The sequence below is a fragment of the Ammospiza caudacuta genome, chromosome 3 (assembly GCF_027887145.1).
Source record: "Ammospiza caudacuta isolate bAmmCau1 chromosome 3, bAmmCau1.pri, whole genome shotgun sequence".
Classification (NCBI taxonomy): domain Eukaryota; kingdom Metazoa; phylum Chordata; class Aves; order Passeriformes; family Passerellidae; genus Ammospiza; species Ammospiza caudacuta.
Genome location: NC_080595.1, coordinates 24,337,781 through 24,354,125, shown reverse-complemented (window position 1 = coordinate 24,354,125; position 16,345 = coordinate 24,337,781). Strand labels below are relative to the sequence as shown.

Here is a 16,345-nt window from a genome sequence, read left to right as displayed (position 1 = left end):
CAATTTCGGTTCAAGTCCCATTTAGACTGGATATCCTACACTTCTGCTTAAGAAATGGGAAAACTTAAAACCCCTATGAAATTTTACAAGAATCTTTCACACAATCATGAGCACGGTATCAAATGCTCTGAGGTTACCTCTCCTCACTCTGCTCCTGCAAGCACAGACTGCTTGGGGCTTTTTTGATGTGTGATTAGTCTCCCCGTTGCTACTGCTGCTGCTACTCCATATAACCCCTTCTTAATTTTTAGAAAGGCTACTTCCAAAAGGCATAAATGTAGCAAGGAGTACATCATGTTCTCACAATGGAAATCTAACACTCAGTGAGATTGAGGGATTCATTCCTTTGATGTAGCTCATTTTTTCTTAACCTCAACTTTTTTTCCCTTTTTTTTTCCTTTGAGATAAATAATTAATCTAGGGAATCTTTTCTTTGAGCAAGTTTTTTTTTTACTCATACATCACAGTTCTGCTTTTGTGAAGTTGTATGCAAACAGCTTCTAAGAAAAGCAAAGGCTGCATGAAACTACTGGAAAGTGGTACCATTGAGCTCTCCTCCACATATTTATCTAGAATACTATGACTTACAGTAATCAAACCCACTTTGGTTCTTCCATGGCCAAGAATTATAAAACTGTTAGAATTACAAATGAAAATTACAATTTTGCATTTGTAGTGTTTTGGATTGCATTATTGACCACTTGAACTCTTTGTTTCCTTTCAAACGAAACTAAATTGAAAGCTGAACTCCGGGGCTTTGCTTACTGCATCCCACCCATTGAATGGATCTGGAGTCCACAGGAGCAGACTAAAATTACTATGGATAGTACCTTCACCCTACAGGACTCTTGCTACTTGCTACAGCAGGCAGAGACAATCTTTATTAGACGCTCACAGTCTAATCTCAGGTTTGCACCTCATGTTTGAAAGTGGCATAATCTCTAATAAAAAGTCAAATCCCTGAAGACAACACTCCTGATGGTCTGCGACGGAATGGCTTTTGGTGAGGGTGGAGAGTGGAATACATCTTTTTCCTTAATTGATACAAATCTGCCACAGAAAGTTTCCCTCTGAAAGACAGGCCAACACTAACACACACATACAGTAACACACTCATACTAACACACACTCTTTCCCAGGTCTGAAATCCCAGTGCTGAGGCTGTTCAGAGGTAGCACAGACAGACGAAGATGAGACTCACATTATTTCCTTCTGTATAGCTTTCCTTGACACACAGACACCTGTATGGTTTCACAGCTGTGTCACAATCATCAGCATGGCCATGGCAATTACACCTGAAAGAACAATAGGCGGTGTCAAAAGTTAGAACGTGAAAACACATCTGTGCAAAAACATACTACACAGTCACAAAGTCAATTTTGTGTATTACATAGCCTGGTTCTTTATTAAGAACAAATAAATGTCACTGAAGAGAATGTTCTTAGGTGCAGTAAACTACAAAAGATTACTTCACTCAATATATTTTTAAGCATCAACAATTGCTTTTGAAGAAAGTAAATACCAGCATGTAATGATATGTGATGAAAACTGTATTTCAGTATGTAACATTGATATGTAAGTTTTTATTAAATTAATTACAATTATTCATCAATATTAAAACTTCCAGTGTGGCTCTAGTTTTTCAAGAAATCTTAACCACATCAGGAATAATTCTGAATTTTAACCCATTATATCTCTATTAAAATTTCCAATTCTTACTAAAATAAAATCTGTATAGGGTCTTAATTAATAGTCAATAACCATACCACTCTACCTGCAAGGCTGCTCTTCTGGAGGCATGGCACAGCTTTGCAAACTACAGCTGAAATTATTTTACTGTAACATCATCACCAATGTAAAGCTGTTTTAGTAAACGCATTATCATAATACATCTAAATCAATAATCAAATATATTAATAAGATAGAAAATTTTAAAGTAAACAAGACTTCTAACAGGGCACTTTCTCTCAAAATGAGAGCTACCAATATAATTTCAGGAATAACAATATTCAGGAATACTTACAAATCTGCACCATATGCTTCTTAGAAACTATTTCATTGCCAAATTTGCATATTATTTCCAGGGCATAATTAGTCCCTTCACAAGACAGCACACTTACAATATACAATAAAGTTGTCAGTCACAGATAGTACAACAGTTTTACTGACAGCTACCCAATTTTGAAAGGAAAACTCCAACTAAAACAAAGGAAGAGCTCTGCATGACTGCTAAAATTGCCATGTCTGGGAATCTATAGCTTGGAAGACTAACTGAAATAAAGCACAAGCCATTGTTTCAGACATAAGCTTTTGCTTAGAGGCATTGGTAATTCCAAGGAAAGGATTGCTTTTGACAGATTTGTGTAATAAGTACAATTAATTGTAAAAAAAAATGTGAGGAAACAGTTTTACAAAACAGTACACCAGTCATTTCCAACTTGATATACTGCTTCAGACCAAATTCCTTTCTCAATCATAGTTGTAAAAGCAAAACAAGTTGATCAAATTTTAGGCAGGTCCCTATATGCCATGCAGAGTAACCGTCAGAGACAGTGCTGGATGTGGGAAGAATCACATAACACTTACCTTCCACTGACTGTAACTTCATTAACTCCATAGTACCTATGCCTAAAATTTACCCAAGGTTCACTAGTGTGATACTGGCCACGGAGATGAATCCTCACTTGCGTAGCTTTCACAAATTCTTGAAGAGATGGAGTATTATAAAAATCATTGTAACCAGGTCGGTGATTTGGTTCCGGAGTAAGAACACTGAAAGTTAGATTACCATGAGAATACGGTGTAAAGCTGTTTAAATAGAGAGGAAAACAAATTAAACTCAAAATATTACATATTTTACAGATTCTACCCCCTAACATACTGTTTCTCAGACAGGGTCTCAACTGTAAATGAGTAAAATTCTGAGTAAAAATTCTTATGTCAGAGTATTTCCAGTCATCAGAATTCAAGATGGGGAAAAGAAATGTTCTCTATATGACTGTTTTGTCTGTTAAACTACCATGCTCTTCTCCAGACCCAAAATTTCCAATTAAAGTAAAGCCTTTACCAGGCAACTTCAAAATATGATTAAAGTGTGATTGATACAGTGTCACCTGCACACATTTTCAAGAGATTTAACACACTGTCCTTGAGAAACACAAACTAGGCTTGAACCACATAAGGAAAACATTCAGTCGACTAACACAATAATTAATAGGCTTACGTTGTTAGAAATACACCTGCTAAACACATTAAAAAAACATACAGAAACAATTGTTATATTTTGAATTCCAGAGTCACGGGACCATATTATCAACTCCTCTGATGATATGGTTAGAAACACATGCTACCTTCCAGCAAGTGAAGGACAAGATAATGTGATGGAAAGCAGTAAGATTGAGAATAAAACCACATATTTGAGCCCAGGAAGGGGAAGGACAGTCCTGAGAATTCAAGTAAAACTGAGTAAACAAGTAGATACAAAGTGCACGTTTGCATAACTTGGTACAAATTATGTCATGTTGGTCTATGTACTAGGCAGAGTTTAGCCACTGGAAGAGAAAAGAATGTCTGCTTATTTGCACACCTACATGGGATCATTAAAAATAGGTATTACATTATCACGTAATCACCTGGCACCTGACATGCAACACTCAAAAAATGTCACTTGAAAATATGTCAGTTTTTGAAAGATGAGATTTCTAGTTAGGCTAGGTCTGCTGAGCCAAGCTCTTCTGTCTTCATGAAGGATCTTTGAATTTCCTGAGTTCCTAATCCAGTTCAGTGCTTCACAAAAATCTCAGTGGAATATATCTGTTTCTCTGGGTGATTATGCCTTCTCTTTCCCTCCACAGAAAACTAAATAAAGTATATTTTTTCCATGTTGTATAGAACTGTAATGGAAATGCTTAGACAGGTACAAATGTCAGATAAACAACACCATGTTGGTATGGAAGCATCAGAAGGAACAGCAGAAAGATTGTAAGGCTGATGGCAACTAGATAAGCAGGTCATCAAGATTTCAGGGCATCTACATGCAGTTTCTCAGGAAAACAAAGGAGATTCTAAAATAAGGGGCAGCCAATATTCAGACTAAGCAATGATTCAAGCCTCTGATAGGGGGATAAAGGAGAGTGAGCAACTCCTAACTTACATAGGTGGTACAGGATGGAGAAACAAAAACCTTAATCACTTTCATTTCCTAAAGGACACAAAAGAGAGTCCATTCAGTACTAGCATGTGATCACCAAAACAAGAACCATCAAGTTACGGTAAGGATTTCAAAACCAAGGTCGTTTGTCTTCCATGTAAATCCAGGGAATTCTAGATAGACCACTAGGACACAAGGACACTGGTGTCTAAATCCTGGACAGACAATCTGGACATGTCTTGGCAGCTACAAGTTTGTGGGTATGAAAGAAAGAGAGAGAAACAAGTTTTGTTTTACAATAAAATCCTCCAGGGAACTCTGTTACACTGCTGACATAAATTTGGGGCTTTGTTCCAACAGTAGCTCCTCTTTTAGCACACAGAATATTCACCAATATATGTCTTATCACTTAAAGCTTTCTGTACATCAGCTGTACCCAAAAATTATTCATTCATATCATTTCCTATCATCATTTACATTTTAATTGAAGGGGAGAAACTGTGTTGCTTAGAAAACAGTCCATTTATTTATGGAAACAGTCCATATTTAACTCCTCTGCTCTTTTTTAAAATTATACAAATCCATATTTTGGGGTTGAAAAAGGTATTGCACCTCCCTTATTTATCCAAAAACATCTGTATTACTTAAGATATTTCCCTTTTCCTCTACCCTCTGCTTCAAAGATCAGCAATAAAGCTCACATTTCTTTCCAGAAGAATGGTGTAACTCAAATGACCTTATGCTCCTCTCCTCAGAATACTGAACTCCTGGAGAACAGACAAAGATGCTGGCACTTGAAAAGTCTTAGAAAGGTAGAAAAAGTGGAGATAAAAGAAAAGGCAAAGTACCTACAGCACCTGGAAAAGTATTTTCTCACTGATTTCCAGCCAAGTACTAAACAAATCTAATACTGACTGGCATCTGAACTCAGGCAAGAAATAATGCAGTTGAATGTATGCAGGGGCTAAATTTCAATTATATATATGTATGTGTACATACACAGGTATGTGTGTGTGATAAGGTAACATATTAACTATTATGTACGTTATACACTATATATAGTAAATCTATATTTTATATATCATACAGCTTTCAATTTTCACATGTTAATTGAAAGTAAAAGGGCTTGCAATGTATTTCTAAATGGTAATAATCCTTCTTGCCTCTCCTCCCAGAGTTTTATATCACTTCTTGCTTAGAAAGATGAGAAAGCTTCAAGATACCATTTTCAACTCATTTTTTACATGCATTGCATAACACTAGCAGGGTTGAATGACTGGCTTTTGTACTTCAGTCTGGCCTCTTTCCTAAGCTTCAGAACAAGTCGCCCTCTCAGAGATCAGAAGGTAGACTTCCATATTTACTAGACTGTTTAGAACAATGTTATATTAGTACTTTCCTCCACTTATCCTCTCAGTGTTCTGCAATTCTACTGACAATAGCCATCAAAAAACTAACATGTAACATTTTGAAACTCTGCCTCAAAAATAACAGAGGAATCAATTGACTCAGACTCATAAATTATTAAAATCTGATAAAAATTACAGGAGACTTTTTGGCAATTTTGATTTGAAAGGTCATGTTTAGGATCTTTGATATATTCAGCAATCCATAACAAATGACTGTACCAAATTAAAAGATTCTATCTCATTGGGACTTATCAGTGAATCGTGTCAGGATGTTACCTGTTCAAACCATCTGTATTATGCAGATAATACTCACTCATACCTAGGCATCTGGAGACAGTTGACAGAATCTGGTTTTTCCAGAGATCCATTGTTTTCCATTTCAAAAATACTGCAATTTCTAGCAAAATATTGCCAGTCTTCCCATTCTAGATCATCTCTTTTTTTCCTCTCAATTTTTATTGCTTCAGGGTGTGGGCTAAAGAACTGCAGTATAATATAGAATACCTACAAAAAGATAACAAATTTATGAACTGATATTAATGGCTAAGTTGTAAAACAATGAGAATGTAAACCTTTTTTTAATGTAACTATACAGTCTGCTTTACCACTCATAGACAGAAGTAGCCATATTTCACCCCACATATTCCTAACTAAAGCCAGAGAGAATCTTTTTTGTTGAGCAAGCTCTTTGATTTCTCAGACACTATCAGACAACTACTGAACTACTGCATCAGAACTTAACTTTTTTTCAAAGACTGAAAATGCGCTACAAAGTCAGGTACACAATTTGTTAAAGCCATGTTATTTTGGTAAAAATGAAAGTTGTAACTTTGTGGTGCCAAATATTCAACAAGTTGTTTGTCTGACAGCAGGTAAGTTTTTTTTTTTAATTCTACATATTTTTAGCTCAGAATCTCATCAAATACCTTGTTTTAAACAACACTTCCCTCAGCATACTGCTTAAGCAGAAGTGTGTGTATCAAATAAGCAAAAGTCAAGAGTTTCACATTCATTTAAAATCACTTTTAACTAAACAACAAATGTTTACATATGTAGCCAAAGCCTGTCATCATATTCTTTCCCTACTCACCAATAATTAAAAAAGAATAGGCCAGAAAGAATACACAGAAATTTGGTGAATTCCCTACTGTGAATGCAGCCCCTGTTCTGATATGTCTCTGTTTCCAAGACATCCTGACATTCTTCAAGAGCCTAGTGGAGGCTTAGGAGCAATATGGCCTCTTCAATAACTACACCTGCTTATTTTCTCCTTTCCTCCCGCATATTCCTTTGGAGGATAATCTATCACCTCCAGAACATCTACAAACAGAAACACCCTCTAATATGTCAATGTGCATTTGATACATTAAATTTCATTTATCTGCAGTCAGTTTTCTACCAGCAGGTACAAAACAAGCACCTTAAGTTTTAATAGAAATTAAAATAAAAGTTGAAATTTACAAAAGTGGAGTTAAGAGACAATAATCAGTTTCCAAATACTGGTGCCTTCACACAGGATCAACTCTTGTGTTTGTACTCTAGATTACTGCTGGTTAAAACAGGCACATCAAAAGAGAATGCTGAGAACCATAATGCATTTTGTTGACTTTTGCACTGTTACATGCCAATAAAGGAAACTTTCTTCCTGGTCCTCTAAGGATAACATTTTAAAGCATAAGGTTTGAATAGCCTCAAAATTGCAACGTGATATCTATAAAAATCTTTTCTTAGTCAATAAATGGCAAACGGCATCTTCCCATTACCTGATACTGTCCATTTTGTAAATCTATTGTGATTGAAACACCACGATCCAGACCTGCAGTATTAGCAAACACAGATGAAATCCAAGTGGTCCCAATGTCATTATCATTGATGTAGTGGAGAGGGTGGGCTTCTGCATCCAGCCTCAGCACCCTGTCATTAGTGGTATCATCTGCACCATTAGGGATGCAGTACCTCTGTATCAAAGGGTGTACCCGGGGGTGACTTCCAGGACAGCGGCACTCAGACTGCGTATGAAGATGAGGGAATTTTCCAGAGAATACTTCCAAAATGTCTCTGTCACAGCATAGAGAATAGTAATTAGATACATGACAACAAGAACAAATTTTTGTGCATCTAGGTTCATAGATTAAACAAAATTCAGGTTAGATTATAGCAGAAGCCCTAAACTCCTGATGTAAACTCGTAAGAATGGGGCACTCAGCTAGGAGTGAAGGCTCCCCCAAGGTCTCTACATTATCAATGGTAGCAGTAGGCATCTTCAGAAAGTACCTGTGAAGAACCATCCTTGAGCTCCTTCCATTGCCCTTGGTGTCTGAAGAGCATATAGAGTTCTTCAGACACCAAGGGAAAGAAATTCTTTGGTAAGAGGTCTAAAGCTAAACAGATTAATCCCACCATAGATGCGAGGAGAAAAATTCTTAACATTTTATTGCAGCATCATGTCTGACTCCAATCAGCAGTCTGGATTCTGTTCTTAAACACACCATAGTGCCAATGTACTGCCTGTAACCACAGTGAAGTTCAGTGTTTGCACTCAAATCCTCCCAAAAGACCAGCTTGAACAATATCATATTGTACCTTAGGAAATCTGGATAGAAATACTTTCACTTTTAGTTAATTTTTATGAAGATGTCCCCTTTTTTAACTGCAATCAACCTAGTCATGTCAAATCATTGAGATACTTCAGTTCCCTCTGACATCAGCATCTGCAATAAATACAAAGGTAGGTAGGCAGGCAGGCAAGCAGATACATGGATGACATGAACAGTTCTTTATCTGCTCATTGCTGATACAGAGGAAGGATTTTATGAGTTTAGAAGAGACTGAATTTTTTTATTTAAACCTTGTAACTTTTCCCATTTTCCTACTTGATCAGTAAGAACGTAATTTTGTGTGCTTATTAAGCAAATAAATATTGCTAGCTGCCACTACAGCTTTCACAGAACCCAGAGTTACACAACTTTTTACATATCCATAGCTTAAAATAATTGGTATGCAGGCAAGACTTTTCCTCCCAGTTTATCCCAGAGAAACATTTTGCACCATGCTATTTGTGGATATAAAATCAAATCTAGAAAGACATCAGTAGGTCAAAACAGTCTGTAAAATACCTTAATTTTCAATTGTTAAGTTTTATTCATTTTACTGACCTAAACTGTAGTTCAAAAGATTTGACAAGCATTGCTCTGAGAAATACAACCACCGTGATTTTCATAAAACTTGGAATTCAGATTCACATTAATGCTTCCAATTCACAGGAGCTCAGTTCATCATAATGTCCTGCAGACAGCTGAGCTCTGAGGAATCTGCTCTACATCTTATTGAAAGACTATCATTAAGTAGCCTGAAGGTCTGCAATTCTGAGTGTCATTGTGCACAGCCTCCCCGGAAGCACCACGCAGACAAACAGGACCTGACTACTTCTGGCCAGCCTGAAACGATTGGATTAATCCAGCATGAGCTGGATAACAAAGGTAACATCTCTTTGTAATGTGCTAGGAAGGGAGGCTGGAGGGCAACAGAAATTGCAGTGGCAACAGTAATTTGGCCTCAGGAACACAGGAAGTCAAAGCAATTGCCCAGGGCTCTGTGGGCTGAGGGAGCTAAGTCATTGGTGGCTTATGGTGACAACTTCGTCTGAAGAGCAATGGACAGTGGCACCTCAGGGCAGGGGTGTGTGTGTGGGGCAGGGGAGCACCAAGACTACCTGACAGGGATACCATGGGGAAGCGAAACCAGAGGAAAGCAACAGCTAAGCACGGGGAGCCAATCTTCCAGCCACAAAGCCAGCATGCCAATCCTAGGAATGGCTGTCCTGCCCATCAGACTGGCATCTGAGTGGTCCAGTTTTGACCCTGCAGCTCCCTTCCTTGCCCTACCGTTTACACACAGCTCGGGGGAAGCTTATCAAATCTTATCCACCAGGACTAAGCTTATCAGCACACACTATTATGACAGAATTATGATGAGTAGGTAACACCTAGACAGTTTATAAGCACTGAAATCTAGCAACTGGATCTACTCTCTGCAGAATACATACTAAGTCAGGTTGTAGCAAGGACAACAATAACAAGGAGAGCACATATTTATTACAGTGTTTGCTTCACTACATATACACTACACACACCACTACATACATCAAGCCTATTTAAGCAACAGTTCAAAAGCAAAACACATTCAGTTGTTGAATTTATTTTAACTCAAGATTTTTTAGATTAAAGGTAATCTTTGAAATGAGGCTCAGGGAACTACATCGTCACGAGCAATTATCTAAAGAAAACATCTGAAAAGCACTACACTTTGGGAAATAAGCATATTGTTATCTACACTTCTTTCTCACCACACTCTTATTTTGCTACAAAAATAAAAGTTCTTTACCTGTTTGTAAGTGCCACTGAGTAAAATCGAAAATCTTGCATTCTTCCAACAAATTGCTCTAAACCTAAGGAAATATACTATAAATAATCTATTGAGCAGAAGGCAGCTTTGTACTGCATGAGAGCACCTTTAATTCAGCACTCAGAAATCTCTCTTGCACAATTACCCCTCCTGAATGAAACCATCTTGGGCCTGGACAAAACTATAGAGGGCAGTGACTTAATTTTTTTGATAAAAAAGAATGATTTATAATAACTTTATAAGAACATTTTGTACCTATCTCTTTTCTGATTAGAGAGGTGGCACAGGGACCGGCTCATTAGACAGAAGTAATGAGCCAGTCCACGTGCCACCTCTAATTAGAGAAGAGATACAGTAGGTACAACTGTACCTATCAATTTATACAATAAAGATAAAAAGCATTTTAAAAGATTTCTTTCTTTTACATGATTATTAGCTATCCAGCATTCAGAATCAAAACCACAACAAAGTACATTTCCAAATACAAGCTTTAAGAAATGGGGAACAGACTACTTTCTTGCCCAAAGCCACAATAAAACTGTTTATGGGACATATTTTAGAACCAGCTTCAAATTGTGCATGTTCCTGAAGAGCAATAGTTAGTGTTCTTATACCTACAGAGCCAAGAATTAGTGAAAAGTAACCAAACATCCCCCACTGTTCTTCAATGATCATGTCATGAAATAGAACATATAAAACTCTACATGTAGATGAAGAGTAAAACTTTCAGGCATTACTAGAGCCTGAAAGATTCTCATTCTGCCATGGTTTACATGAGTATTGATAAAACTGAAGAACACAGCCAGAAACCTTCAGCTCTCTTCCTGACTCTGCAGAGAGAGTAGTCTAGTCGCCATGCAAAATTCCATTCTGAAACAGAATATATATTCCCTATATTTACTCAGAAAAACTACAGGCAGAAATTAGTGGAACAAGTCACTTTACATACATGTTTTAGAGAATTCAGGAAAACCCATCATATAAATTATTATCACCTACCAAACATCAATCTATTCCTATACATAGATGTTTGGTAGATGATCATAATTTATTCTATCTTCAAGCCAATCTTTTGAGAAAGATAATTGAAAAATACAAATTTTCTTCCACAGTAAGGTATTACTTCTCACTATATATGTAATTAAATTACTCACACGCTTCTTTTAACCACATAATGTATATTTTGATTATTCCAGTGCATTCCACTAAAGTACTACAAGATTTACCTGTGAAGCTTTGTCCAATTTGCAGAGTACCATCATCATCAGTATCTATAACTGTTCCCATAAGAGTCCTTGAATCAAAAGCTGTGTTATCATCTTCCCAACCATTCAAGAAGAAACTAATTCGGCTGTGATGCACCTATAGAATCAAAGGGGCAAACACATGCTTTATCATGCAATCACTTTAATTTCTCTACATTTTTTTGTCTATCACTGATTAACTGGTAACATTACCTCAGGCCATTTGTTGTGTGTCTTTATTTTTGGTGCCTAGTGAAGCAGTTACCTCTTTTTCATTAACATATCACCACTCAGATGCAGAGGGTATAAAATTTATATATATATAAATAAAAATGTACAGGGGTTAAAGAAGGAACTACAGCACAGGGATCTGGTGGAGATGGAGGGGAAGGGAGGAAAAGAAGGGTGGGTGTGTTTCACAAGGTACAAGGCTGGTTACAGCTCCACCACCACTTTGGGCCATGGGCACATGTTACAGCTGTCACAGCTCTTCTCATACATCACTTCAAACAGGCCTCAAGGGGCTGCACACCATGCTCAAGATAATCAAACACAGGCCTCCAACAGCCCCCAAAATGCCTCCCTAACCCAAGCATGCTTCTTCTACAAGGGCTGAAGGGAACGGTATAGGAACTGCCTACATCTGCTTTACACCCACTGGGTAATTCCCTTTCATCCAGGGAACCCTTGGCTAGGAATATGCACTCAGCCAGCACCCCAGGGCACTGTTTTCTGCAAGTGCTCCCTTTCCTGCCAATTCATTTTAAATCTGAGCTAACGTTCAGAGAAATTCCTTATGGCATTCTCCCAGCTCCACAAAGTCAAAACATGCTGAGCTTTGACAAAGTTGGGGGTTTTTTGCATTAGAAATGCTCAGACTTAGGTTACCCAAAATTAGGAAAAGTTTAATAATATGGGAGTGCCTCTCAGCCTTACATTATATGAAATTCAGTATTCTCATTTTAAAAATCCAGGCCCACACAAACTGAAAACCAGAAGTATTATGGCTATATTCAGGTTTCCATTAATGAAATTAATTATAGAAACTAAGTTGGACTAACCAAAAATTTTTATTTCAGTAAGTTTATTTGCAAAAAAAATTAAATTACTTGTGTTTTAGCAATGTTTAGCTTGGATAAAGCTTTTTTCACATGATAACTTGGTAGCTTTAAACTTTTGAAACACCATTTTGCTGCTGCCAATTAAGAGAGTATTATTTTAATTTTGCAGGTACATATGTCTTGTGAATCAAGTCTATCAAGGCAAATAAAACTAGAGTGCTTTAGCCCATCTTGACAGTCATGCCAATCAAAAGAAAATAAACCTGGAATTACTGCTTCCATAAGAACAATACCTATGTGAGGACACAGAAGGCTTACAAGCCAGAATAATTTGTTGCAAAAAAAGGAAAGACAGAACTTATTTACCAGTTAACAAAATATCAGCTTGAAAACCACAATATAAGCACACACAATACTACTCTGATAATAAAATCTTTCAAATTTCAGACCAAGATAAATGGACACAATTATCTATAAATCTGAGCTCAGATGATCAGCATCTGGGCCTTGAGCAACATGAGCCTATCAGCATTTTAAGAAAGAAAACATGAAATAAAATGGAGGGGTTTGTTTGGCCTTTTTTCTTTTGGCTTCACACAAGATTATACAAATGAATTTTTCCTCCTTAAACTGTACTTTCAAACATAAACATGTATGCTGAGCTTTATTGCCATTTCCAGATTCAGTCAATATTTCCCAAATTTAGACAGGAATATTTATTGCCCTTTCACTGATGGAAATTTGAAGGCTATTATCATAATTACTAAGCCTTGAGATTTGTTCAAAAAGTTATTGCATATGAGTTTCACCGCTCAAAATACATCTCTCCATTTTAAATTATCTTTTGTGTTGACACATCAATGACCTAAATATAACAATTTCTTTATTTAATTTTAATACAAGGCCCTCTAAACATCTGATGCCCTATTTGCAAGAGCCTAAGTATACGTATATATTGTGGTTACATTGCATTTTTTCTGCATCACATTTTTTACAGCCTGTTACTGTCATTTGGTGTTTGACTGTTATCATCATAAAAGATACAGGCTTTTCTACTTTGTTATTTGTAGCATTATCTCATGTTTTACAACATCTTTGCACAACATGCCTGCACATGAAATATAACTAGTGAAAAGTTCTCAGTGGTATTAATGCATAAAAAAGAATGTGGTTCCATCTCTACTGTCTTTACCCAGCCAAAAGCTGATGAACAGCCAATTTTCCTTTATCACATTAGCACAGCCATGAGGGAAACACATTTGTTCTAGTCAGCTACACTAAAGATACTATTACCAATCTAACATATACATGTTTTATATCAGCAGTATTCTCAGAGTATGAGGGAGCCAACAATATATTAACACTAGCATGACAGTTTATTTAAGAAAAGAAAATTGTCTCCGTAGAGGGACAGAAGTTAGAAATGTATGGCTAAAGCTCAGTGTCACTGGTCTAATAAAGGTAATAATTCTTAAGCTTTCTTTATAGCAGGTAACACTCCTGTGGCAGCTCTGTCATATCATTCAAATAAAAATGTTGCCTTTTACAAGTTTAAGAGTACCTTTATTTTTAGTCAGATATGAAGCATGTTCCCGCTTTCCTGTTTCCACTGTAAAACATTTCTAAGGGGAATTCAGAAATGGGCATGCTCACCCCCATCAGCTTCTTGAAAACTTACTGTCTCAGGCACAGCTTTATAGGACCTAATTCTGCCTCCCCCTGTGTCAAGCAGAGTGTTCACCCCCATGCACCCCATACTAAAATCAGGGGGTCCATTCATGACTTAAGACTGACAGAATTGGGCCCTAAGTGACCAGGTATTTTTACTTGTTGAAAATAGGTGACTAATGACAATTTTAAATCTCCCTCCCCCCTCCCCCACCACCAATCTCTTTGTATTAAATAGGATTTAGAATAGTTGGGTTTAATATAGCACATCCCCAAGGTAGCCCTAAGCACTTTACAATGCTGAATTGGATATCAGTAGTGCAGTGACTGTGTAAGGCAAAGGCAGCAGTCATTATGCATTTGGCAGTAGCTCAATGTAATGATCCCCCTGCTGGTTATTAAAGGGGGTATGAATATCTGACATGGGAGGAAAATGTAGGAGGGAAACCATGTGTGGTATAAAAAATCCCAGTGGCTCTCCACTGTGGGAGGAGAGGAGGTCTCAAAGTTTGGTGTCAGTTTAGACTAAGCTAAATAGGAAAAGGCTGGCACCAAATGGGCTGTTTGATGTAGTTATTTAAGGTCTCCTGACCGTTAGCATTAAATTCCATACAATAGCACAGAACTAAAAGACACTTTCTCTCCTGACTAGGACAACAGGATTATTCCCCAGTTGTCCTTATTAATAACGTTCAATAAGAATTTGCCCCAAGAGAGTAACAAGAGATGGGTAGGAAAGGTTGGCTGTGTGGTTGTGCAGAGCACAGGACCAGAAGCCTGGGACATCAGCACTCTAATCCCAGCTCTACAACCACCTCTCACTCCTGTGCTTCCCCATCTGTCAGATACAGCAAATCACCTCTCAAGGAGGTGGCAAGGATTAGTTACTAAGATCCATTTGCTCTGAAACTACATCAGCATCTGCCAACATAGAACCTAATACCAACTCCAAGCAATGGAAAATCCATTTGATGGTGAACTGAGGTGGTGAAAGATATCAATACTCTTTCCTCTAATAGCACTCTCGGTGTGATCTGGAAGAGTTTCAAAGATGAGAGGTACAAGGCCAAAGAGCTGACAGGCAAATTCCTTCAGTGCATCCCAAGTTAAGCTTATAGCTCTCTAGCACAAACAAACTGTGCATCAGAGACAGCAATACCAAACAAAAGCACTTCCTAGCAAGGAAAGCTTCCCTGCCATATGGGTCACAGTACTGCAGAATCACAGACAGGGTAAGGTTGGAAGTACCACAGTGGATCATGTGGTACAACCTCCCTGTTCAAGAAAGGGTCATTCCAGATAATATATGGCACAGGATTGTGCCCATGTTACTGCTAATGAGACAGGTACGGGAAATTTATTATAATTTTATTTTCTTACCTAAAGATCTGTGCTCTTCAGATCCTACTCACAAAAACACAACAATGAAATTTAACATGAATTTTGCCACTTGGTTTGAATCAAGTAGAACTGTCATGCAAACAAAAGCCAGTATCTTCACATATTAAGTGCTAACAGAACTGCTAACTTCCACTACATTGCAGTAATCTGTGTGGCAAAAAAGAAACATCACAACCAAATACTCCAGAGCAGTTGCACTGGTTAAGAGACTATGGCAAAAAGCAGAAGCTCCTTGACTGAAGAATACCATGGGTTCTTTCTTTCTCTTTTTTTTATATAAGCTTTGTATTGTACTGATATTTATAGGTATAATGCATATTGGTATACCAATGTATAAATAAAGAAACAGTCCAACAGTTACAAGTAAAGAGTATAATAGGTAGAGTAAAAATATGTAGTAGTACAATAAAAATTAACAATATGCTTTTTTCAAAAAAACAAAAAAAGCCTAATATTCCTCATTATCAACACAGAGGCAGAAGACATTTTGATACCAAGTAAAAGACACAGTTATACTGACTCCACTTTTTTGAACTACGATGACCCTTTCGAAGCTGAAGCCAGGTTGGGGGAGTTCTGAGACTACAATCTACAAAGTTTTGGCTGTCACATAATAACACCCACATTTATTACCTTGAAATGTACATGTGTAATATCGGGCCCACTTAAGCAACATACGCTTTTTCTTCACACGCATTAATCATCCTGTCATCAAAATGTCCTCTTACATATATATAAAGGCAACTGAGACAATTTTAGTCTCTTCCTTGTGGAATTGAATTGCACCATTTCAGCCAAAATAAATGAAGTTAACGGAACCTTTTTTCAGTGAACATTATGATCTTTTTGCATTAGTAAGATTTTTCCATTACAAGTTCGTCCTAATATTAATACCACCAATATACCTCATGGAAAATGATTTCTAATAAATAAGATAGGAAGGAGAGACATAGAAAAGAATTCTTTATAGTTGATTTTAAAAAAATCCCTAAGAATCCCTAAATGTAT

At 37.1% G+C, this 16,345-nt stretch overlaps 1 protein-coding gene across 1 annotated transcript in view; it reads right to left on the bottom strand.

The window, feature by feature from the left end:
• USH2A (usherin) overlaps positions 1-16,345 on the bottom strand; it is a 372,150-nt gene that overhangs the window by 330,301 nt on the left and 25,504 nt on the right. The window contains exons 3-8 of the mRNA XM_058801041.1: positions 11,190-11,325; positions 9,943-10,006; positions 7,323-7,617; positions 5,879-6,063; positions 2,587-2,808; positions 1,202-1,295 (exon numbers count right to left, since the gene is read on the bottom strand). Coding sequence (XP_058657024.1) covers positions 1,202-1,295; positions 2,587-2,808; positions 5,879-6,063; positions 7,323-7,617; positions 9,943-10,006; positions 11,190-11,325 — 996 coding nt within the window. The remainder of the gene's footprint in view (positions 1-1,201; positions 1,296-2,586; positions 2,809-5,878; positions 6,064-7,322; positions 7,618-9,942; positions 10,007-11,189; positions 11,326-16,345) is intronic.